The sequence below is a fragment of the Microcaecilia unicolor genome, chromosome 7, assembly GCF_901765095.1.
Source record: "Microcaecilia unicolor chromosome 7, aMicUni1.1, whole genome shotgun sequence".
In the NCBI taxonomy this organism is placed as follows: Eukaryota; Metazoa; Chordata; class Amphibia; order Gymnophiona; family Siphonopidae; genus Microcaecilia; species Microcaecilia unicolor.
In genome coordinates this window covers 116,118,566-116,144,406 of record NC_044037.1, presented here as the reverse complement: position 1 = coordinate 116,144,406, position 25,841 = coordinate 116,118,566, and the positions used below count along the sequence as shown (strand labels likewise).

General features: G+C 44.7%; 1 protein-coding gene across 2 annotated transcripts in view; it reads right to left on the bottom strand.

The window, feature by feature from the left end:
• The window catches only part of PRR14 (proline rich 14), a 332,780-nt gene that overhangs the window by 263,547 nt on the left and 43,392 nt on the right, over window positions 1-25,841 (bottom strand). For both annotated transcript variants that reach the window (XM_030210463.1, XM_030210462.1), the window contains exons 2-3: window positions 8,864-9,081; window positions 8,333-8,693 (exon numbers count right to left, since the gene is read on the bottom strand). In XM_030210463.1, the coding sequence (XP_030066323.1) occupies window positions 8,333-8,693; window positions 8,864-8,970 (468 nt within the window). In that variant the 5' untranslated portion in view covers window positions 8,971-9,081. The remainder of the gene's footprint in view (window positions 1-8,332; window positions 8,694-8,863; window positions 9,082-25,841) is intronic.

Here is a 25,841-nt window from a genome sequence, read left to right as displayed (position 1 = left end):
TGTGCCTTTGCTCCTGCCGGAATTCTGCGCAACTGCGGATTCTGCACAGAAGTCCCCATTTTTCCACAGAATATGCGCCAAGGGGGATTTTTAAAACTAATGGAACAGCCACGATAAAGGATGTATGGACGGCTGGCTCCCCAAGCATCAGAAGGCCCTCCCCAGCTCACGGTAAAGGAAGGCAGGTTGACTAGCACCCCCCGCTGCTCGCAAGCCTGGATGGGCCCTACCTTAACACACCCTGGTGGTCTCATAGCCTCTTCAAGGCTAAGAAAGAACTCCACTCTTTCCTGCCCAGTGCCATCACTCTGTGGTCGGTGCTGCTGCTTCTTCAAAATAGTCACTGAGACTTCAAGCGGTAATCTCGTGAGGCTGCAGCAGGAAGTCTCAGTGGCCATTTGAAGAAGCAGCGGTACCAGCCCAAAGCAGTTGCAAAAGGCAGGAAAGAGTGGGGTTCTTTCCTGTGCCGAATAGGTACTCCCAGTGAAGTTCTTCCTCATCGTAGCTTACTGGTGAGTGTGAGTGGATGGTATGTGTGGATGCAGGGGTGAGGAGAAGGGCTGGAAAATGGGTTCAGGGGAGCTGGAAAAAAAAAACTATGGATGCTATTTGTGGGTGCGGGGGGGGGGGGGGGAGACTGTAAAAAAAAAAAAAGGTGGATGCTATGGGTGCTGGGAGAGGGCTGGAAAAAATATGGATGGTACCTGTGTGCAGAAAGGGGGGGCTGTAATATTGTTTAAATTATGACAAATAAACTTGCAGAATTTGCAAATTTTGTGCGCAGAATTTTGAATTTCTTTTTGTGCAGAATTCCGTTTTTTATGCCTCAACTGTTCTGGTAGCCAAAGAGGTTGTGCCTCCCCCATGTCCTTCTCTAAGTGTTCCCCAAAGAGCAAGTGTCCCCTAAAGGGCAACTGGCTCGCAGCTTCTTGGAAGCTACATCCGCCACAGACACCTACGACCAACCACTAAAATGGGAAGCCAGGCAAACCAAATCATAAAGGACATCAGCCAAAGGCTGTCCCAGATTCCGAGCAAGCCAATTGTGGGGACTTTGGGAGCTGTTGCAACCACCACAGCATAACTTTCACCACTTAACCATCATAAATGGTGGCCTGGATACTGGAAGCCCCTACAGAAAAGGTCAGGCGGAGCTGCTGATCCAACTTGTTGTCATAGAGTTCTTTAAGTCGCCTTTGTGACCGCAATAGCCAGGGTGTCCAACTTAGGAAACGCCCAGTACTTGTCAATCTCCTTTGGAGTGAAGGTATATAGGTGATCATAAGCCCTGGCACCCTGAAGGGGCCCACCAGCATCATGTGGAGAAGTGCCTTGTGAAGGAAAATGCTTCAGAGGTCCCGCAAGGTCCTCCAGCAGCAGATCCCCCTCTACAGGGTCCTCTGCCAAAGTCTTGAGCATGGAGAGGGCCCTAGTAACTTCATCAATGAGTCGAGACAGCTCCTCTCACTGGAAGAGATAGATCACATGGGACCGCTCTTCTTCATGTTCCCGAGGTGGGGAGTCTTCGAAGTCTGAGTCTGCCAGGAACTGAGAGTATGAGAAGACCTCCGATTCCTCCCCCACCTCTTTCAAGGGGAGTAGCACCACAGGCAGTTCTACATATCTCAGTACCCAAACTGGAGCCCTTCCCCAGTAGAGGGGAGTCCCCTGTCTAACTGCAACTGCTGCTTGACCAACTGTGATACGTTTTGGAGCCAAAAGGAGCCCCACCGTAACCACCCCACAAATAAACCCGAGGCCCGGCCCGGCCCGGCCCGCCCCCCCCCCCCCCCCCCGAGCTCCAAGGTGGATGGAACATCCCCTGCTGCTGAGAAGCAGAAGAGGAAGGAGCAGTAGCCAAAATGGCTGCCGTTCCCACCACGGCATCTCATCGTTTGGTGCACCCCCCCCCCCCCACACACACACTGTTTCCGGGGATCAGGCTCTTGTGTCGTTCCAGGATCTCTAGGGGTGCTTAAACAATGACATCACTTAACTGCGAGTAAGGAATTTCCCCATTCTGGGTTGCCCTTTTTTTTTTTTTTTTTTTTAATATAGCAAAGCCTTATTCCCTATTATAGAGAATAAGGTAGACCTAGGCAATTTATTTAAATTTTGGTACCTGGGAGCTGCAGAGGGAGTCCGTACGGACGCACCCAAACAGGGTAAATGGACAAAAGGGGTGGGGGGGGGGGAATGAGGGCCCGCACTACTCAGATGAGATCCTGTGAAACCAAGCCGGAGCCTCATCCAGTGGCACTAAGGTTTGCGACATGCTCAAACAAGTTCGGGCTGTAACCATGAACTTGTGAATAACCGTTAGGCTCAACCACGCTGTGCCGCCAAGGCCAACAGAGCAAGGAGCTAGGCCAGGGACAGGAACATCACAGCAGACCTTCCACCTGCTAAAAGGTAGAGAAAAATACTGAATTGTTCCAGACAGCACCAGAGATTATACAGCAATGACACTGATAGAATTTAGTTTTCTCTACCTCCCTGCTGGTTGGAGGGGATAGGTGTACCATTAGTATTATGCTAACACTGTATTATATCTCTGGTATTTCAATTCCAGTGAGGTTAACTGTGTATATTTTTGATACTGTTTCATAGTAGTTTTATTATTCAGTTTCAATTTACTAAGTTTAACTCATTTATTGTATTTATGATTATACTTGATTATTTTACTATTGTTATGCTGTTAACAAAATTGTAAGTTTTATGTTAAACTGTACCTGCTGTACACTGCCTTGGGTGAATCTCTTCATAAAGACGGTTAATAAATCCCAACAGTGGAAACCATATTAAGCACAAGAGACAAAAGTCCGTATAAAGATACTTCTAATCATTCAAGAGGTATACAATCCAAAGGACACCCAGCAATATGTATTCTAGTTAAGGGTCTAGAAAAGGACTCAGAAGCACAAAGCTGAAAAGACTGCCATAAGGGTAAAATACTCCCCTCTTGAGGAGCAGCTAACGATAGGGTATCCACACCTATATGATGGATGTCAATTCCTGTGGTTTTTCACACAAAACAAGCCTGCAACTTGCAATCTTAGCATAGAAATAGTCTACCAATTCTTCTACGGTGGGTTTAGGGAGGGAGAACCTATCCACCTGGCATTCTGATAATCCTCTAACTACAAAGAACTCCAGGAGGAATTGGGTATAAGAGCAAAAAAAAAGCAAAATAAACCCTTTTTGCCTTCTTCAACAGAGCATCATAAAACCGCTGTGCTACTGTTAGTGCCTTCTATGGCTGGGCTCTTGTGCCATCTGCATTCCACTCTTCTAAATTTGTTGTTTTAGGAAACAGAGGCCCAAATGAAACCAGGGGTTGTGCCTGTGAAAAGAAACACACCCCTCATTGCAATACTAAACTTAGATATTCAAAACCTGATGATAATGCTAAGGAACTCAGCACCACAGGGGAAACAATGGGTAGATCACGCTGCTCAAAATGGTGTTGAGCCTGTAAACACCAGCTTCTTGGCATACTTTGTGCTGAGTGAGTACCTCTGCTATTTGCCTCCAAATTTTGTCTTTGAAGATTATCGAGCTAAAGACTTGACGTGACTCAATAGAAGGAATGACCCTTTTGAAAGTTACCTACAAAGATGCCAAGAACTTGAAGCTGGCCATCTGAAGATTGAGGTGAGTGCCCATGATGAGAGAAAATTACTCTGCACTCAAAAAGCAGACTCCAGTATCCCTATGCTCTCAAGAGAAATGTGCTAAAAGAGAACAGCATCAAGTGGTCCATGTCCTTTAGAAGACATTTCTGAATGCCAATTCTCCTCTACTCTGTGCTGAAGTGCTAGGAGCTCAGAACAAACTCTTTTTCCACCGAATCACCACTTTCTTGCCCCCAGTGGCTTTGAAGCACCATGGTCCTTGTGCTTCAATGATCAGCACCAGTTCACAAACCAGAATACTGTCCTCATGATATAGCAAATTTCATCTTGTGGATCTTGATGGCCTTCAAGGACATTCTAGAACAGATGCTTAAGTGGGAAACAGAATCCTTGCTTTGATCTTTACAGCAGCTCTTGTGATGGTCAGTTATGGATATCTTTTGTATCCAGTTTGACTAGTTGTTGAACCAATTAGCTGCCTCCTCTCCCAAAGTCAAAAAAAGACAAAATGAAATCAAAATGATGAATTCTTTCCATTAAGTAATGGAATCGTGATCAGATGGCCTATCATTAGCTGCAGGCAAAATAGGTCTGCTGATAGGACTATGAAGCTAAAATGAAAATAGCCATACAATCAATGAAAAAAAAAATAAGAACAATTAAAAAGGCACACTGACCTGAAAACTGGAAACAATTATAAAAAAAATGAAAATACAAACTCTGAACAATAAATTACAGCAAAAGACAGCAACTACTGAAAAAACTGGAACACACCAGAGAAATCTAAAATTTCTAGAAACAAATCTACATCACTGCCATTAGAGATTATAGTCAACAGCTTATCTTCAAAAAAACACAGGTACACTAGCTGCTGTACAACAGATTAATTTAATGAGCTGTACTAAGAATTGCCACAGAAAAGTTATTTTCTACTTGCAATTAACTGCAAAATGGATCATATTTGCTGCTATGAAAAAAAGAGGGATCATTCTCCCTCGCTTGCAGTATATCACTAGTTGACTATCAGGCTCATGTCCAAAAATTGACATAACTTGGCACTTGGACGTCTTTCTCACAGAGACGTCCAAATCAATATAATCGAAACCCGATTTTGGGTGTGTCAGAAGTCCGTCACAAGGACGTCCAAATCTCAAGGGGGCGTACTGGACGCGTATTCGATGTGGGACTTGGGCGTTCCTAAGACTTGGATGTCTTTGAGCCATAATGGAACAAAGCAAAGACGTCCAGGACTAAAACTTGGACGTTTTCACCTGGACCTGTTTTTATTACCAATAAGGCACAAAAAGGTGCCCAAAATAACCAGATGACCACTGGAGGGAATCAGGGATGATTTCCCATTACTCCCCCAGTGGTCACTAACCCCCTCCCACCATCAAAAAACATGATTAAAAATATTACTTGCCAGCCTCAGATTTCATACTCAGGTCCATGACAGCGCATGCAGGTCCCTGGAGTAGTTTCATAGTAGGTGCAGTGCACTTCAGACAGGTGGACCCAGGCCCATACCCCCCTGTTACATTTGTGGAGGAAACAGCAAGCCCTCCAAAACTCACCCGAAACCCACTGTACCCACATATAGTTGGGGGTAGTGGGTTTAGGGGGAGGGGGATCAACACACAAGGTAAGGAAGATATATACCTGGGAGCATTTTATGAAGTCCACTGCAGTGCCCCCTAGGCTGCCCGATTGCTGTCCTGGCACGTCAGGGGGATCAGTGTACTACAAATGCTGGCTCCTCCAACGTCCAAATGGCTTGAATTTGGACGTTTTTAGACCAGGACGGTTTTGGTTTCAAAAATGGCCGAAAATCAAAGACGTCCAAATCCAAGGACGTCCATGGTATTTTTGAAATCAAAGATGGACGTCCATCTTTTTTCGAAAATGGCCTTCTCCCCACCTCCGAATTTGGATGTTTTACAAAGACGTCCAAATTCCAACTTAGACGTTTCTTTCGAAAACGCCCCTCTATGAATTATAGAAACAATTTCAATAATCTCTGCTTAGTTGAGCCGAGGCCAATTATTTTCTATGTATTAAAAAAAGGAGGACGGAAGACCAAACGACAGCCGGCACGGTTAAAAAGTGAGGTGAAGGAAGCTTTTAGAGCTAAAAGAAAATCCTTCAGAAAATGGAAGAACGAACAGACTGAAAATAATAAGCAGCAGCATAAGGAATGTCAAGTCAAATGTAAAGCACTGATAAGGAAGGCTAAGAGGGACTTCGAAAAAAAGATTGCGTTGGAGGCCAAAACACATAATAAAATTTTTTTTTAGTATATTAAAAGCAGGAAGCCAGCAAAAGAATCGGTTGGACCGCTAGATGACCAAGGAGTAAAAGGGGCGATCAGGGAAGAAAAAGCAGTAACGGAGAGATTAAATGAATTCTTTGCTTCGGTCTAGACCGAGGAAGATTTGGGTGAGATACCGGTGCCAGAAATGGTATTCGAAGCTGACGAGTCGGAGAAACTGAATGAATTCTCTATAAACCTGGAGGATGTAATGGGCAGTTCTACAAACTGAAGAGTAGCAAATCTCCTGGACCGGATGGTATTCATTCCAGAGTACTGATAGAACTGAAAAATGAACTTGCGGAGCTATTGTTAGTAACATGTAATTTATCCTTAAAATAGAGTGTGGTACCGGAAGACTGGAGGGTGGCCAATGTAACACCAATTTTTAAAAAGGTTTCAGAGGAGATCCGGAAAATTATAGACCAGTGAGTCCGACGTTGGTGCTGGGCAAAATGGTAAAGACTATTATTAAGAAGAAAATTACAGAACATATTCAAAAGCATGGATTAATGAGACAAAGTCGACATGGATTTAGTGAAGGGAAATCTTGCCTCACCAATCTACTACACTTCTTTGAAGGGGTGAACAAACATGTGGATAAAGGTGAGCCGGTTGAAATTGTGTATCTGGATTTTCAGAAGGCGTTTGACAAAGTATCTCATGAAAGACTCCAGAGGAAATTGGAGAGTCATGGGATAGGAGGTAGTGTTCTATTGTGGATTAAAATCTGGTTAAAAGATAGAAAACAGAGAGTAGGGTTAAATGGTCAGTATTCTCAATGGAGAAAGGTAGTTAGTGGGGTTCCCCAGGGATCTGTGCTGGGACCGCTGCTTTTTAACATATTTATAAATGACCCAGAGATGGGAGTAACTAGTGAGGTAATTAAATTTGCTGATGACACAAAGTTGTTCAAAGTCGTTAAATCGCGGGAGGATTGTGAAAAATTACAAGAGAACCTTACGAGACAGGGCATCTAAATGGCAGATGACATTTAATGTAAGCAAGTGCAAAGTGATGCATGTGGGAAAGAGGAGCATGAATTATAGCTACGTCATGCAAGGTTCCAAGTTAGGAGTCGCATACCAAGAAAGGAATCTAGGTATTGTTGATGATACGTTGAAACCTTCTGCTCAGTGTGCTGCTGCAGCTAAGAAAGCATATAGAATGTTAGCTATTATTAGGAAAGGAATGGAAAACAAAAATGACTGACGTTATAATGCCTTTGTATTGCTCCATGGTGCGACCGTACCTTGAACATTGTGTTCAATTCTGGTCACCGCATCTCAAAAAAGATATAGTGGAATTAGAAAAGGTGCAGAGAAGGGTGACAAAAATGATAAAGGGGATGGGAAGATTTCCCAATGAGAAAAGGCTAAAGCGGCTAGGGCTCTTCAGCTTGGAGAAAAGGCGACTGAGGGGAGATATAATAGAGGTCTATAAAATAATGAGTGGAGTTGAACGGGTAGATGTGAAGCTTTCCAAAAATACTAGGACTAGGGGGCATGCAATGAAGCTACAAAGTAGTAAATTTAAAACGAATCTGAGAAAATTTTTCTGCACTCAACATGTAATTAAACTCTGGAATTTGTTGACGGAGAATGTGGTAAAGGCGGTTAGCTTAGCAGAGTTTAAAAAAGGTTTGGACGGCTTCCTAAAGAAAAAGTCCATAGACCATTATTAAATTGGACTTGGGGAAAATCCACTATTTCTGGGATAAGCAGTATAAAATGTTTTGTACTTTTTTGATCTTTCCAGGTATTTGTGACCTGGATTAGCCATTGTTGGAAAAATGATGCTGGGCTTGATGGACCTTTGGTATGTCCCAGTACGGCAATACTTATGTACTTGTGTAGTTTTTAAGTCACCACATTAGACAGGTCCTATTTGGCTGACTGACTATATTTCTATATCAACCCTTTGATCATTACAACAAACTGATAATAAATGTTCGTGTTATAGCTGAAGTTAAATTGGTTTCCACTGAGCAACAAGCATTCCTATAGTATCTCTTTTTTGTACTTCCTTTGTTGGCTCTCCAGAAGAGCAGAAAAGGGCAAGCACAAGATTATTATTGTGGGCAGCTCAGGGATTTTCTTTGATTACAGTGTAGAGATACAAGAGGGAATGATCCCAAGTGTTAGAACTGGTGACATATGTGTTAGAAGTTGATTTATATTATACAAATTTATGTAATAGATGTTTTTTCCTTATTGTGTTTAATTCTTTATTATTGTAATCTGTGAAAATGTGAACATTAGCTTGCGCTGGACTGTGATAAGGTGAATGATCAAACTGAAATTAAAAGAGCATGCACAGAAAAACAGGGGGGAAAAAATCCTCAGATACATTTAACTAATGTAATCCAACCAGCATTTCCCACTGCTACCTCCACTTTTTCCTCTTCAGGTTCTTCGCCTGCAAGGTCCTGGAGCACTACGGCCAGAACCCTGTGCCTGGTTCTTTCTACAGGAGAAGCCTCGGTTGGGAGTTCTTTCCTCCACCTCCTCCGCTTCTGTTGCCAGCTCCCTACAGAGTCACCTGACACCAGGCAATTACTCTTTGACCGCTTCCTCCGCTTCCTGCCTGCCACATCTCCCTCTTCCAACTTCTCCCCCGGGGGGCCAGAAGGAATTGTTCGGAAGGCCTCTCTCCTCCCTGCAGTACTCTGAGGAGTGGTGGAGGGCTTATCTTGCTTCCTGGGAAACTGGGGATCCAGTACAGGGCCCTCCTGATCTTCAGTTGAGGGCCTTAAATAAAATAAAAATAAAAAAAAACAGAAAAATTCAAACACACAAAACTGGAAGCAAATACAAACATCTGCAGCATGTAACAAATATGAAGCTCCTTTCGTTTAGGATGTGATTGCATATCTTTCAGCTGATCTGTGATCACAAACTTTCAAATTGTACCATCTTACCTATATATAATCTGCCTGTGCCGTCTTTGGGCCCGGGGGGTTAGGGTGGAGGTTGGGCTCAGGTGGAGACCTTTCTCCAACTTCAGCTCAGCAGGACAGCAGTCCATGAATAGTATCAGCCCACCAATGTGGGATGGTTTTAAAAGATGATTCTTCCTCTGCTGTTTCCTAATTTCTTTGCTTACTTGCTTACTGCCATCACTTCCCCCATGAAGGACCTATAAAAAGGAAGCAGTGATTAAAGCCTTTTAATTGTAGCTGTTTCCTCCAACCGAGACACAAGTAAGAATGTTAATATCATGTACCATCAATAAAAAATACAAATTACACTATCCCTGACTCAAGAAGCTTACAGTGTCTGAATATTTGTCCAGCTGAGAATTAACCAGATAAAATCTTCAGAATTAGAAATCCCAATCCCCCCCCCCCCCACCCAAAAAAAAAAAGCAGTTATATTTTGTCCACTTAATTTGTCATATGAACAAAATTTAGTCACAAAACAGGAAGGAAGGAGGCTTTCCTGGACAAAGGTTAAACTTTATATATTGTGCACTGAGCAGATAGCTTATGCATATAACTTCAGCTGGTGACATTCAGCAGTAGACTTATGCACATTAGATACTGCTGTATAGCTGGACAAAGTTACATGCTTAACTTTCCTGCTTGCTAGCTTACTGAGATTAAGTGGTTGACGGTCACACAGTAGTGTGGTGAATGGGAATAAGCAGAATGAACTGGGACATGCAACTGTTTGCTGTTTTTCCCCAATACTGTTAAGTCCACCTTCCAGGGTCCAAAGATCATTCAAGGCAGTTTACAACAATATAAATAAAATAGATATATTAAGAAAAATAACAACACCCTTCATTATTCCCATCAACCCCACAGGAGATTCACTTTGCAGGTCACTCAGTCCAGTCTCCCGCTTGATGTCCTTACCACCAATGTCAAACATGGATTCTTCCTTTCCACTGATGTGCTCTGCAGAGGCAACTGGGTGCACAGCCAAATGCTGAAACTCTCCAAGAGAAGGTTTCAAGAGACCACTAGGAAATCCTGGAAATATCAAAGTAAATAAGGGATGGAGGAAAAGTTGTGATGGTGGTGAAGGGTTAAGATTAGGCTTGTCCAAGTTCAGTCCTCGAAGGTCACAAACAATAGGGCTATAATGAAAATCTGGCTTGTTTGTGGCCCTCAATGACTGAATTTAAACAAGCTTGGTTTAGATAATAAGATGAGGAGTCTGGAGCCCCCTCCCTCACCCCAGTTGAAACCTCTAAACCAGTTATATTTTTCAGGAGGGAATAGTGGCGGTGAACATCTTCCTATGACACCCCCTCAAGAAGTATCCAACTTGGAAATATGGCAGCTGATGGTCAGAATAAAAACTACTTGTCTGGTTGTCTAATCTCAGCTTTGCAGGTTTACTGCGGAGGCCTTCTCAAATTTACCTCACTTGATCAAACTTTGGTTAGACATGGTGGTCTGCTGCAAGCTCAAACCAGGAAGTGTAGCTTGAAGAGTCAAATCACACTTTTCTTAAGTACGTAAGTACATAAGCACCGCCATACTGGGAAAAGACCAAGGGCCCATCAAACCCAGCATCCTGTCTCTGACAGCGGCCAATCCAGGCTTCAAGAACCCGGCAACCCCCCTCCCCCCCCCCCCCCCAAAAAAAATTAATAATGTTCAATGGACTTTTCCCTCAGGAATCTGTCCAAACCCCCTTTAAACTCTGTAAGGCCAGCTGCTGTCACTACATTCTCCGGCAACGAGTTCCAGAGTCTAACTACACACTGAGTAAATAATACTATCTGAAGAGTAAATTAGAAAGAATGGAAGAAGCTTTTCAGATTTTCCTTGTACTAAATTGATTTCCTGAGAGATTCAAAATGGCTGCTAACTACATCGTTTATACATGTAAATTGATAAATAAATAAACTAAAATGTGATTTCCTTTTGAAAATGCTTGATATTTTATACAAAAACCTTAGAAAAACAATTGGTAGAGCATTACCACCTAATTCTGTGAGATACAGAGATTCAGCTATGGAAGAGAAAGCTGCAGCTGACCAGCTTAATTTGATGGTTTTACTGGAGACTTCAAATGAGAAGGATGCCACTAGCGCTATTTTGGTGGCCTCTTGGTTTTGCCTCAGAGAGAAAAAGTTTTGAAATTATTTTATGAGAATCATTTGGCTCCTTTCCGTGGCCACAGAATAAGGCTCTCATTTTACAAGCCATATTGTATTCGATCTATAGATAAACTGGCACCTAAATGTTTATCTTGAATAAACATATAAGCCCCCGTTTTACAAAGACAGGATATGCACATATCAAACCCAAGCATGCACAAATGGCAAGGGGGCAAGGTCTGGACAAGAGCATCGCAAGTTCATAGTCTCTTATTCCCCATTTCAGAAAGGGACTAAACGTTTATGTCCTAAAACAGCGACGACAGAAGTCACACCTGCTACCGAGCATGTTTAGGATTTGGTAAAAAGCTGCTACTGAGCAGCATACCTCTGGAAAGATATGGCGTGGAGGGGGGGGGGGGGGGGGGAAGAGGCCTCTTCCCTTAATCTACCAGTAATTTTTGTCCTCCCAAATGCCAAACTGACAAGAGAAACTGGTCACTGTGATAGCATCGGGATAAGATGTAAAACCAATTATAAGTCGCAAAGATAACTAGCTATGTGCCAGTACATAATCGGTTATGTTGCCATCGTACAACATAACCAGTTATGTGCTGGCTTTGAACACATTAATATTATATACGTTTATTTTTCTAAAATTGATGATTATGCTGCATGCACCTGGTGCATAAACATTCATTTCTCCTGTATATCAGATCAGACTCTGTCAGCAGATTCTGTTCTAAAATACTGGTGAAACTTGACATGCACTGACCTGCATATCTCAATTTCTACTTATACAGACCCATTTTAGACAGATCATAGGTGTATATCCTGATGTGTCCCTCATCAAACTAAAAGAAAAAAGTTTCTTCTTCTAAGTGCTAGAGTTATAACTCTAGGCACTTTTTTTTTTTAATAATAATAAACTTGCAAGTGTGTTACCTAGTAGAAGGGAGAGACATACTTATATTGAACCTTCTCATTTACTTGCTTTGATTTAAAGTCAAAAAGCCAATCATGAAGAAGGGTAAATTCTCCTCATCTCATATGAGGAAATACAAGGGAAGTCATTTAGTGACACAACAACTACTACTACTATTTAGCATTTCTAAAGCGCTACAAAGCGTACGCAGCGCTGCACAAACATAGAAGAAAGACATGCAGTGGGAACCACGAAAGATCCCATGCATCAGCATATACAGCGTTTAGGAGGACTTTCCTCAGTTGGAACTGTGAGTAGTGACTTCTCTCATTTCCTTGTCTCTGGGTGGTCGAACCCCCACAACCCCCTCCCCCCCAACCCTTACCATCTGGATGAAGATAATCACAGGCTAGTAATGGAGGTTGTGTAACTCCAGGAGGAACTTTGTGTTTTCGGGAGTCTTCCTCTAATTTGACTGCTGTATTACTAATACCTGTTCCTCAAATTTGTTGCTGCCTCCACTAATTCGAACTCTGACTGCAGTTAAGGGAAAATTAGGTTCTTACCTTGGTAATTTTCTTTCCTTTAGTCATAGCAGATGAAGCCATTATGTATGGGTTATGTCCATCAACCAGCAGGGGAGATAGAGAGCACTCAAACTTTCACAGTGCCCTCTTGGCCAGCTAGCTCCACTGCCTCTTCAGTATTTGAAGCTTCCAAAGCAGTATGGCAAACCACAATGGGAATCACAAGAGCTTTCCTCACAGCGAACGATGGCCCATCACAAGGGCATGAACTCATAAAGGAGGGAATGCACATCCTCCTGGAGGGAATAAACTCATCCTCCTATTTATAGAACTGGAGGGGAACACACGCGCCTCCTGGAGAGAATCAACACATTCTCCAAAAAAAATAACATGCTGGAGGGAATGAACACATCCTCCTATTTATAGAACTGGAGGGGAACACATGCGCCTCCTGGAGAAAATCAACACATTCTCCAAAAAAAATAACATGCTGGAGGGAATGAACACATCCTCCTAAATTTAAACTGAACATGAATCCTGAAGATTGTTTTCCAACTTTCTCCCAAGGAAGGAACTTCAGGAAATTAGAACAGAACCTGAAAAACAGATTCACAGAATACAGACAATCATACAGGGAGGGCTCATGGCTTCATCTGCTATGACTAAAGGAAAGAAAATTTCCAAGGTAAGAACCTAATTTTCCCTTCCTTGTCATCAAGCAGATGAAGCCATTACGTATGGGATGTAACAAAGCAATCCCTAGATAGGGTGGGAACAAGCCACACCACGCGCTAGCACTTGTGCACCAAAACGCGCATCCCTCCTGGCAGCCACATCCAGCCTGTAATGTCGGGCAAAGGAGAGCTTAGAAGCCCATGTTGCTGCACTGCATATCTCTTGAAGAGAGAGTGCTCCAGTTTCAGCCCAAGAGGAAGAAATCGCTCTAGTAGAATGTGCCTTAAAGGCTACAGGCGGAACCCTGCCGGCCAGCAGATAAGCTGAAAAGATAGTTTCTTTGAGCCAGCGGGCAATAGTGGCTTTAGACGCTGGAGACCCTCTGCGAGAACCGGATAGCAAAACAAACAGATGATCAGAAGTCCTGAAAGAGTTAGTAACTCGCAGATACTGCAGCAGAGTCCTGCGCACATCCAAAAGGTGCAGCTGCCCAAAAGATTCTGGAAACTCTTCCTCTGAAAAAGAGGGCAAGAAAATAGGCTGGTTTAGGTGAAAGGCTGAAACCACCTTAGGCATAAAGGAAGGCACGGTCCGAACCGTGACTCCGGACTCTGAAAATTGCAGAAATGGGTCTCTACAGGACAGCGCCTGGAGCTCTGACACCCGTCTCGCCGAGGTAATGGCCACCAGAAAACGGCCTTCAGTGTCAAGTCTTTCTCCGATGTTCGCCGAAGCGGCTCAAAAGGAGATGCCTGCAGGGTTTTGAAAACTAGCCCCAGGTTTCAAGCTGGACAGGGTGCTCACACTGGAGGTCGGAGCCGAAGCACCCCTCTAAGAAACCGTGCCACATCTGGGTGAGCAGCCAAAGACACGCCTTCCACCTTACCACGAAGGGAGTCCAACGCTGCCACCTGCACCCGCAGGGAATTATAGGCCAAGCCTTTTTGTACACCTTCCTGCAAAAAGTCCAGAATCAGCGAGACAGGAGCCCGCATTGGAACAATGGCTCTGGAAGCACACCAAGACTCAAACAGGCACCAAATCCTGGCATAAGCCACGGAAGTGGACCGCTTGCGGGCTTGCAGGAGAGTGGAAATAACTTTATTGGAATAACCTTTATCCCTCAATTGCGCCCTCTCAATAGCCATGCCGTAAGACCGAAGCGGCCAGCGTCCTCCATGGCTACCGGTCCGAGTCAACAAGTTCGGTACCAGAGGTAACGGCAGAGGAGCCTCCAGGAGCATCTGTCGGAGGTCTGCATACCAAGGTCTCCTTGGCCAATCCGGGGCGATGAGGACCACTTCTCCTGGGTGCAGCCGAATCCGCAAGAGCAGGCGCCCTATCAAGGGCCATGGGGGAAACACATAAAGTAGACCCGGAGGCCAGGGTTGAGCCAAGGCATCCAACCCCGCCGATCGAGGATCTCTCCGTCTGCTGAAGAAGCACGGGACTTTGGTATTGGCACTTGTCGCCATTAGATCCATCACGGGCTTGCCTCATTTGGCACAGATCTGCAGGAATACTTCGTCTGCCAGATTCCATTCTGCTGGATCGATCTGATGCCTGCTTAGATAATCGGCCTGCACATTGCTCTGACCTGCAATATGAGCTGCCGACAGACACTGAAGATGCAGCTCGGTCCAGTGGCAAATCAGTTCGGCCTGCGCGGCTAGTGCTCTGCACCTTGTTCCGCCTTGTCGATTTATATAGGCCACCGTTGTCGTGTTGTCCGACATCACTCTGACAGCCAATCCTTCCAGGGTCACTTGAAAGGCCAGAAGCGCCTGAAACACCGCTTTCAACTCTAGGCGGTTGATGGACCACCCCGACTCCTCGGGTGTCCATAGACCCTGGGCATGCTTCCCCTTGCAGTGTGCGCCCCAGCCCTTCAGGCTGGCATCTGTTACCACTAGGCACCAAACGGGAAGCATCAGCGGCATTCCTCGCCGCAGCATGCTGTCTGAGAGCCACCACTCCATGCTGAGACGGGCCGCAGGGAGCCAAGTAAGTCTGCATTGGTAATCCTGAGAAATAGGAGACCATCTCCGGAGTAGGGAATACTGTAGAGGTCTCAGGTGCGCTCTCGCCCAGGGTACCACTTCCATCGTGGCAGTCATCGATCCCAGCAGCTGGACAATGTCCCAAGCTCGCGGGCGGGGCATCCTCAGGAGCAGACGGACCTGATTCTGAAGCTTGCACCGCCTTGGCTCGGGTAGGAACACATAGCCCGAGACTGTGTCGAACCTGGCCCCCAAAAACTCTAGAGATTGTGAAGGGGACAGGTGACTTTTGGCCATATTGACGACCCAGCCTAGAGATTGCAGTACTGAGACCACTCTGGCTGTAGCTGGTAAGCTCTCTGTTGCAGAGTCTGCTCTGATGAGCCAGTCGTCTAGGTACGGGTGAACCCCGATACCTTCTCGCCTGAGAAAAGCAGCTACTACCACCATTACCTTCGAAAAGGTTCGGGGAGCTGTGGCGAGGCCAAAAGGCAAGGCCCTGAACTGGAAATGTTTTCCCAACACCGCAAACCTCAGAAACTTCTGGTGCGGGGGCCAAATCGGTATGTGCAAGTAAGCTTCTTTCAGGTCTAGAGACGTGAGAAACTCTCCTGGTTGAACTGCCGCAATGACGGAGCGCAGGGATTCCATGTGGAAATGCCGCACCCTCAGGGACTTGTTCACTTCTTTTAAGTCCAGAATAGGGCGAAAGGACCCACCTTTTCGCGGCACCACAAAGTAGATGGAGTATCGGCCGCAGCCTTGCTCGGCGGGAGGCACCGGGGTCACTGCCCCTAACTGAATCAGACCTTGTAAAGTCTCCTCCACCGCCGCCCGTTTGACGGCAGAACCACATCGGGACTCCACAAACACGTCTCTTACTGGGGCGTTGAATTCTATTCTGTATCCATCTCTGATCAGGTCCAGAACCCACTGATCTGAGGAAATCTTGGCCCACTCCTCGACAAAGAGGGAAAGCCGCCCTCCGATGACAGGCATCGAGGAGAGGGCCGGCGCACCATCATTGAGAGGGTCGCCCCTGAACTCCTGGTCTTGAGCCACCGGCTGCGGAACGCTTGTCCGAGTGAAAGGAGTTCCTCTGCTGACCACGGGCACGTGAAGTGAACCCAGCAGAACGCCCCGGGCGGTACCTTCTAGCTTCACGGAAGCGAGGTCTGTACGAGGAGTGGACCGCCTGGCCCTTAGAGGAAGGCCTCTGCCTATCTTCGGGCAAGCGCTGGGGTTTTGGATCACCCAGGCCTTTCACAATTTTCTCTAACTCCTCACCAAATAGGAGAAGTCCTTGAAAAGGCAACTTCACCAACCTTTGCTTAGAGGCCATGTCCGCTGCCCAGTGTCGTAGCCACAGACGACGGCGAGCCGCCACTGCTACTGCCATTTGTTTAGCCGAAGCTCTGACAAGGTCATAAAGGGCATCAGCCAGAAAGGACAAGGCCACCTCCATCCGCGGAGCCACATCCAAGAAGGGCTCCGCTCCATCTCCGGGCTGAGCCACTGCCTGTTGCAGCCAAGCTATGCAGGCTCTCACAGCATAACAGCTGCATGCAGACACCCGAACAGTGAGACCTGCAATTTCAAAGGACCGTTTCAACGCTGTTTCCAGCCTACGGTCTTGAACATCCTTCAGGGCAACACCTCCTTCAACAGGGAGGGTAGTTCTCTTTGTCACCGCAGTGACTAGGGCATCCACTGTAGGCATTTGAAAATGAACCATATGTCGCTAACGCAGAGGGTATAACTGCCCCATAGCCCTGGAAACTCTCAAAGGTCCCTCGGGGTCAGCCCACTGAGCCAAAACAAGCTCTAGGATGGAGTCATGCAAAGGGAAGGCAAGAGCAGCTTTCTTGGTACTAGCCATCCTGGGATTACCCGAGGAGGCCATGCCACTGTCAGGATCTTCAATCGAGAGGGCCTGCAGGGTTTCTGAAATAAGCGCTGGCAGCTCATCACGGTGGAAAATCCTCACCGCGGAGGGATCATCCAGATCCTGTGGTAAATCCGCACCTGACTCTGGTTCCTCAGACCAAGAACGTCTGTCAGAGTTCTCCGAATCCTCACACCCCGACCACGGGGGGGGGAAAAGGTGCACCACAATCTGAAGGGGAATTAACCCTTCTGCGCTTATCTTTAGGCCAAGCATCCGGGAAAAAAGCCTCACTGGGCAGTCCCAGGCCAGAATCCATCGGGGGGGCAATCAGAGGAGCCTCAGGCGACCCTTGAGGAAGGGCTCTTTTCATCATGTATGTTTTATGCAGCAAAAGCACAAAATCCGGGGAGAAAATCTCACCCTGGGCACCCAAATCCTGTCCGGTGCTAGCCACTCCTGAAATAACCTCATCTCGAGGTGCCCCACCCGGCTCAGGTCTCTCCGTGTCCACGGAGGCCGCGCCATGCGGTGTAAGCAAAATGGCGCCCGCTGCCAGCTCAGAGCGGGAAGAAACATCGCTCGCCATGCTCGGGCCGGCTCCTACGCCAATACAGCACGATTTACAGAGCCCTGCTGCTGATTTGCGCTTGCCACAAGTGGAACATCACTTTACATTGTCCGCAGCCATCGCCGAAAAACGGCGGTAAAATCCAAAATGGCGGTTTCGCGCCAAAATCGCCCCGATCGCGGGCCCACCCCAGAGGAGTTGGAAAACACTCTTACCTCAAAGGATCTAGTGTACAACTATGATCCTGCTGAAAATCAGGTCAAAAACCTCTGTTCCAGCGTCTCTGCGTTTAAAAACGCGACGCGACTTTTTTTTTTTTTTAAGCTGTGAGGAAAGCAGAGGTATTGAAGACTCCGGAGGCTCAGATGAGTGGGAAAGGCAGGGAAAGGGCGAACCTATATGCCTGCATCCACTGTTGGTGGGTAAGGACAAGGAAAGCAAGGCAATATGTCCACATCCACAGAGGTATGGGTAAGGCAGGGAAAGGGCTAACCTATGTGCCTTTAAAGTGAAGCTGCTATAGCCTCCAACACCCCGGTTAACAACTGGCAAGCCAGGAACCACCTCCCGGCAGATTTTTCTGGAGCTCGAACAAGCTGCAGCCACCCTGCTAAGGGAGATAGAGAATACTGAAGAGGCAGTGGAGCTAGCTGGCCAAGAGGGCACTGTGAAAGTTTGAATGCTCTCTATCTTCCCTGCTGGTTGATGGACATAACCCATACGTAATGGCTTCATCTGCTTGATGACAAGGAAATGACATCTTTTTTCATTAAAGACTTCTATAAATGAAAAAAAAAGAAAAATGTTGCGATATATGCAAACATTTACCCTATCTTTTACCAGTAATAAACACAGTATCTTATGTCTACCAGCCACGTTTACTCTTCTCCATGTCCAGTATTGCAAACTTATCACCCCCCCCCCCCCCCCTAGCTAAACTTCCTTTGATCCCATACTAAACGCTCTCACTCACTTATCTCTACAGTGGTGACCATATCTTTACATTCAATTCTTTGTACTGAGAGGTACTGCCTCCCAAACAAGTGCCCAAACTTGCTTGAAAGCACTCCATATTCAAAGTCTTTCAGCATCTATCCTTTCGTATTTGAACAGCTAATATAATTTGTTTTCTGAGTAAACCTAGGTGGATCTTTCTATCTTCAACTGGACAATATACATTTTCTCCCCCAGAAGGAAAACTTTTCAAAGTAACATTCTTCCTCCTTTCCCTAATCTAAGTAGAACTGTCAGATCAAATAACTGAAATTCCACTTTGATCAAAATATGATACTCCAATATTCTACTTAAATAATTGGTCATCAACTCTCAAATTCTCTCTATTTGCACACATCCCCAGAATATATGTATAACTTGTTCCCTTAAACACTAGAGGCATTCTCCATATACAGAAGGCTTAGCCAAGCAGGCCTGTTGAGGAGAAGAATACAATCCTCATTAAAAAGTTATATTTTTGTTCTTGGAGAAACATAGCAAGAGTTTTATATTTTTCATTGCTTTACATATATCTTCTTCTGGCACACGCCTCACTCCATCTAGATCTCTGTCCCATTTAATAGCTGGGAACATCACTGTCCCAGGCAGCAGTAAGACCCCATCACCACTTTTTGATACAGCATTAATCTTACTCTTGTTTTCTCAACTCAACAGAAGTTCTTCTTGAAAGTTTTCCCATACCTCTTCTATTAATTTATTACAGTGGCCTGCAAAGGTCTGGAATAGGTTGTAATTGTTTGCATTCATTTAATTTTCATTTTTAAAATTTGTGCTTAGTCTTATTACTCTTTGTGGCTTGCTGCACAATGGTCCCGTACTGCTCTTTCAATTCTGAATGCATATTTTATGTATTTATATAAATATATCTATATATATAAAACTCACCCTCAACGTTCTATTGTCTGCTGATGTCACTGAAGCCAAGGTTCGTATGTTCGAAGCTCTGAAGCCACGAAAATCACAGTCTCTGGGCCCCGCCCTCGCATCAAACGTTATGACGTTGAGGGCAGAGCAGATTCTCACCTCCAACGATCTACTCAGGCCACAAACTCCGGATTTCCACACTGTAGCTCTGCTCCGCCCTCGCATCAAAACGCGATGACGTCGAGGGCGGGGCACGAAAACCGCCACCCACACAGAGCTACAACAGAAACAGCAGCGGTGCACGCCACGAACCAGGTAAAACCGCGACGAGCCATGCAGCCATGAAACCCTTGCTAGCGCCCGTTTCATTGCGCTCAGAAACGGGCCTTTGTTTACTAGTTTATATATATATATATATATATATATATATACCTATATACATACAAACATATTAAAAGCAGTGTAAAACACAGGTACTGATATATATTGCAATTTCAGTGTGGCTCAGCTGCAATTCAGATGCGTCCATGACATTATATGACAAAATGTGGCAAGAAAACGGTTATTTGGCAGTGTGTAGTGATGGCTAGTATTTGGTAGATCAGTCTACTCTTGCAGACAGCCTTGCATTGTCCTGGCATCGAATAGACCAACTTTAGGAGATGGTGGCTGGCAACCACTTGATTCTAGGCTGCAGTGAATACCCCTGTCAGAACTGTTTGATGCAGGATGCCACTTGGATATTTCTAATGTTATTTCATGCCACAAGTTCTCGATTGGATTTAAGTCTGATGACTGGGTTGGCCAAGCGAAGCTCGTGGAACTTCTTGGATATCTTCCAGTCAACTTCTTTGGCTTGACAGCACAGGGAACTGTTGTTCAAGAATATGTAGTCACAGGGAGGGGAGGGAAGTTTCTCTGCTGATGGAATCACGTACTTCTACAGTTTCTCAATGTATTCCTTGGCATTTACTATGCTGTTGACAATTTGTAGACATCCCAACACAATTTGCTGTCCTGAACACCCAAGTCATAATCTTGATGTTTGACGGACGTAGTCAAACACTTTTGGCTTGCATACTTCACTTGGAAATCACCTTACGTGCAAGCCTGGTCTCCAGAGAGTTAGAAAGTGCTTCTGTGACAAAAGTTCTTTTTCCCATATCTTGCAAATTCAGGGGCCCCTTTACAAAGGTGTGTTAGGTGCTACGCGTTTGCAGTGCATAGCTAAGTGAGACTACACAACCGGTCACCGCACGTGTAGCAAATGAGCCCTTATCATTAGATCAGTGAGTGGCATTAAAGGCTCAGGCCAGTTTTGGACAAATGCCGATTTCAGTTTTACTGCATGCCTTTTTCCCGTCCCATCAAAAAAAGGCCTTTTGCAGACGCAGTAAAAACTGGCCCGGAATGCACCCAATACACACACCTACACTTCGCAAGACACTTTTTACCGCGGCTTAGTAAAAGGACCCTCCTTTTTGAGTACTACTTTGTTCACTCCACTCTACACTGTTGCCAACAATAGATTTTTCTTGCTTTATATCCACTCAATCCACATTCCAGGCATCTTCTACCCACTGTAAACAAAGAAAATGCCACTCGACAGTTGTCAAACCATTGCCTGAAGAGGTGCGGTGAGATGAGATGAGCTTGCAGTCAGACTTATGCAACTGTGATTGGCTCACGTTAGATCCATTTTTGCTTCAGGATCTGATTCTGATAAGCAGTGGATAATAAGAATGCATATCTAAAATAAAATAAAAAAAGCTGCATTTGAAAGAGGAGTGAATATGTTCTACCATAACACTTACAGTTATGTGAAAACAGCATTAAGAGCAGCTTATTCCAGATTTTTGCGCAATACTGTGGTATCCAATGTTTGGGTATGGTAAATTTGCAAATAGGTATACCACCATTCTTGATGCCCAAATTCCCTTCTCTTCACAAATTTTCAAGAGACTTACACTTCTCCCCTTCAGTAAGTAGGGAAATGGAAAGGGAATAGGACTTGATATAACGCCTTTCTGTAGTTTTTTTTTACAACTACATTCTAAGCGGTTTACATAGTAAATACAGGTACTTACTTGTACCTGGGGCAATGGAGGGTTAAGTGGCTTGCCCAGAGTCACAAGAAGCTGCAGTGGGAATCGAACCCAGTTCCCCAAGATCAAAGTCCGTTGCACTAAGTACTAGGCTACTGCTCCACAACATCTACTATACAATATATCCTATTTCACACCATTTGCATTACTGTCCCTTACTTATAACCAGATCTAAATCCATATTACACATCTGAGGAAGTAAAAGGATAGTATTTTGATCCACCATCATTACTTTACAAACCAAATCCACCCCAAGCACACAGATGTATCATTATGGGTTGGATTCTGTATATGGCATTTAAAACGTAGGCGCATTGGAATAATGCATGCAGTGCTATTCTATAAACCATATCTACGATAAAATGCAGTTTATAGAATAGTGCATAGGCCAGGGGAATGTGCATACATTTAGGCATGGCCATTTATGCCACCGAAAACCTGGTGTTAATGCCAGTGCCTAAATATATGCATGTTCCCCTGAATTCTAACACACACGTAAATTTGACTGATGCCCAAATACACTTACACTCCTCCCATGACCACACCCCCTTTTCAGCTAAGCGTGTTGGAATTTATGCCTGTCTCTTTTTAGAATATGCCTAAAAAGAAGCACATGTAAATTCCAATTATTGGAAATTAGTGATGATAATTTATTGTTTTCAACCAATTGAGTAGCACATGTAAATTTGCCACTTGCACAATTTAACGAGTAATATTATGGCCCTTTAATAGGCAATGTTATATCTTCTCATGTTCAGTAAAGGCAACTTCACCCCCCTCCCCCTCAATACCCAGGGGAAAACAACTGATTTAGAAGGATCTTAGGCATTTTGCTTTGAAACAGATAATGCAGGGCTTTAAGTTTCTCCAGGTTTCTGGAACGTCTTCAAAACAGAAACATTCAGGGAAATGCCCCATTTTATATAGCACTATATGCCTCTGCACACTTAGGGCAAGGTAATTCATAATCTCACATTATTATGGACTTATATACAATACGAACACCCTATTATTTATTTACTTTCAACAATTTTGATATACCACATATTGCAAAATTGTTGCAATGCGGTTCACAACAACAAAACTCAAGTGAAATAAAAAATATGATAAAAAGGAGAAAAGAACGTAAAAGAGGAATAATAGTGATATACTGAGAATATTCATGTATTGAAGGTTATGCTTGAAAAGTCAAGTCCTGAGAAGTTTTTTTAATGCTGAATGAGAAGATTCAGTTTTTATATTGGATGGTAGCATGTTCCAAAGTTTTGTACCAGCATAGGCCAGTGGCACAGCCAGAGCTGACATTTTGGGTGGGCCCAGTAGTATATAGGTATGAGTAATGTTTCTTGGGATCTACAAAATAATGCTTTAGAATGCACTTGATGATGGATTTCTATGTAGTATGTCCAGCTGCCCTGCATCAACATAAACCACATACATACTTAATGGAAAAACCAATTATTTTAAAATATAGTTATATTATCCCATATCTAAAACTTGGACATAAGCCTACTATAATGGCAAACATCTCAACACACATGATGCCGTCAACCCTGTCCTACCCCCATAGTCTAGCACCTCCTCTGCCCTTTCCAATCTCCCCACCCTTTGTTTATTATTATTATTATTATTTTTAAATTGGGTACTGAGCCCATCCCCGCCCAGAAATCCACCAACACCAAATGCAAAACTTTTTTTTTTTTAACCTGGGAACTGAGCCCCCCCCCCCCCCCACCAACATTACATTACATATAACTTCCCCTTCCCCAGGCAGTGAAGAGCCCAGCCTCACCCATAAGCCCACTAGCATTACATAATAAGCATTAAAACTTTTCTTTGACTTTGCAGCAATGGTGGAGAGAGAGAAAGAACTGAATGGTAGGGTAGCAGGTGCCGGTGAGAACAGAGCACTGTGGCAGCAGCGGCACTAGAAAGCACCCGCAATGCGCGCCATGGGGAGGAGCCCACTGGCAAAGAGGAGACTGGGTCCGGCAAGGCCACGAGAGCGGAAGCTTTTTCTGCTGTGCAGCTACGGGAGAAAGGGGTTACTGAGGGGCAGGGTAGCAGATGCTGGTAAGAGCAGAGCACTAGAAAGCGATGTGCACCTCAAGGCTGAGCCCACAGGCACAGAGGAGTCTGGGTCCGACGACAGAGCCTCGAGGGCAGCAGATTTTTCGTTATGCTTGTGCGGCCACGTGCACATCGTTGGGGGGGGGGGGGGGGAAGAGATTGGGGGGGGGGGGCAGGGCAACAGGCACCAGTAACAGCAGAGCACTATGTATCAGCAGCACTAGAATGCAGCCCTGATGCACACCGTGGAGATGAGCCAGTAAACTGACTCGGTCAGAGCAGGTCCTGATCCTCCCATTTCACGCACTCCTGGGACGGTCCCAGACCTGAGCACTGCAGGAACAAAAATTAGGCAGGCTGCAAGTAAAACGCTGGAGAGCTGCAAAGGACACAGCTACACCTCAGCTTACACTCAAGCGACTGTGATCACGGCTGAACCTAGAAGACCAGAATTGATTGGACTGAAAATCAGACAAACTGGGTGGGCCAGAAACAAGGCTGGATGGGCCTGGGCCCACCCGTAAGTACACCCCCAGCATAGGCAAATGCAGTTTCCCAAGTAGCATCCAAGTGTAAACAGGAGAGTGGAGGGAGCTGTAAGTGAACTTTGACAAAACTGAAGTGTACAAGCAGGAAAATAGGGTATGAGTAAATTAGAAAGAATCTGGGGCAGAAAGTTGCAAACCCTTACAAACCAATGTTATTAATTTAAACTGTATTCTGGTTGAAATTGGTAACCAGTGTTAAGATTTAAGTGAAGGTATAACACGATTAAATTTATGGGCTTCATGAAGTAATTTGAAGAGAAAGATCTGAGAAAACTTAATTACAGTAATTCAAATGGGTGATAACCAATGATAATACAAGTGTACGAATACATTCTCCACGTAGGTATGTTTTGATCAAACGAATGTGCTGCAAGGCAAAGAAAGCGGATTGCAATACCTTATCAATATGCCTTTTAAAAGTTAGCTTCTGATCAAAAACAAAAACCTAGAATCTTAATTTTCTCTGAATAGGTTAACGTACTACCTATAAGATTAGGTAGGAGAGGAATTATGCAATATGGATTACGAAAGTGGATAGATTCACACTTAGTAACACTAAGAAATAATTTATTGATAACCAATTAGAAAAAGACTTATCTAAACAAGTATTGAGAGGTGTGATATCAAATGAGTTGGATGAAAGCGTATAGACGATTTGTATGTACAGTGCAATTCGCTTAAGTGCAAGGGTCTGGGACCAAAGAAATACATGCAGTTAACCGGAGCGTGCACTTAACCGTTGTGACTCAAAGAATCTTGACATCTGATAAACATATGTACAGTACTGTTTATTATACATACAGTATACAGTCTCCATTAACTGACGTTAGGCTTACTTGAAGTAATCAGTCATAGTCCTCTATACATTCTTGTGTCTGTGAGTTCCATAGACTATGTTTGCCAGACGGTAAAAACTGTCATAGCAGTGATATCCAGTGGCCTCCAGATAGGCCTGCATAGTGTTGAGACTCTCCAGCGCTCTTGAAAAAAAGTAACAAGAGGTTGTTGAATTTCGTCAGCATGTGCTTCGCTGCTCATTTCATCATCTGTTTCATCATCAGCCGTTGCCTGCGTGTAGGCGCATATCTCGACATCAGTGCTGTCGTCAGCTGTTTGTAGATCGTAATCAACAGCTACGTAGTGATGAAACTCCTCTTCAGTAACACCGGCTGGGATGTCAATAGCCTGTTCATCTGACTTCGTCCCTCTCCACATCCCTAACAAAGCTTGCCCGCTTGTAGCAGTTCACAATGGTTGCCTGTGAGTCATTCCGTGTCAAGTGAACCAGGGGTTCCCAACCTCACCATCTCAGATTTTGATGAAATTTGGTACATAGTTTCTTTATGATAAAAAACTAAGCTGTGCAAACTTTTAGTTCAAAAGACTAAAAATTGGAGGTTCTAGGGGACCTCAAGTAAAGGGTTACAAAATGTCGCCTGAGCAAAAATGACATTTTGGGCCAACTTCCAGAAGCTGTAAAACTGGAAGTTTTAGTAGTACAAGGGGGATATTTGGAGAACCTACACTACTTTTAGGGCTTAATGAACTGGCAAACCCCATGTTCCTAGTCCTCTTACTTTTTGAATGGTTTAGGCTCAAACTTTGCCACAAAAACTGCAAAAACCAATTTACAGCGATGTTGAGGCTGCTGTAGTTTCT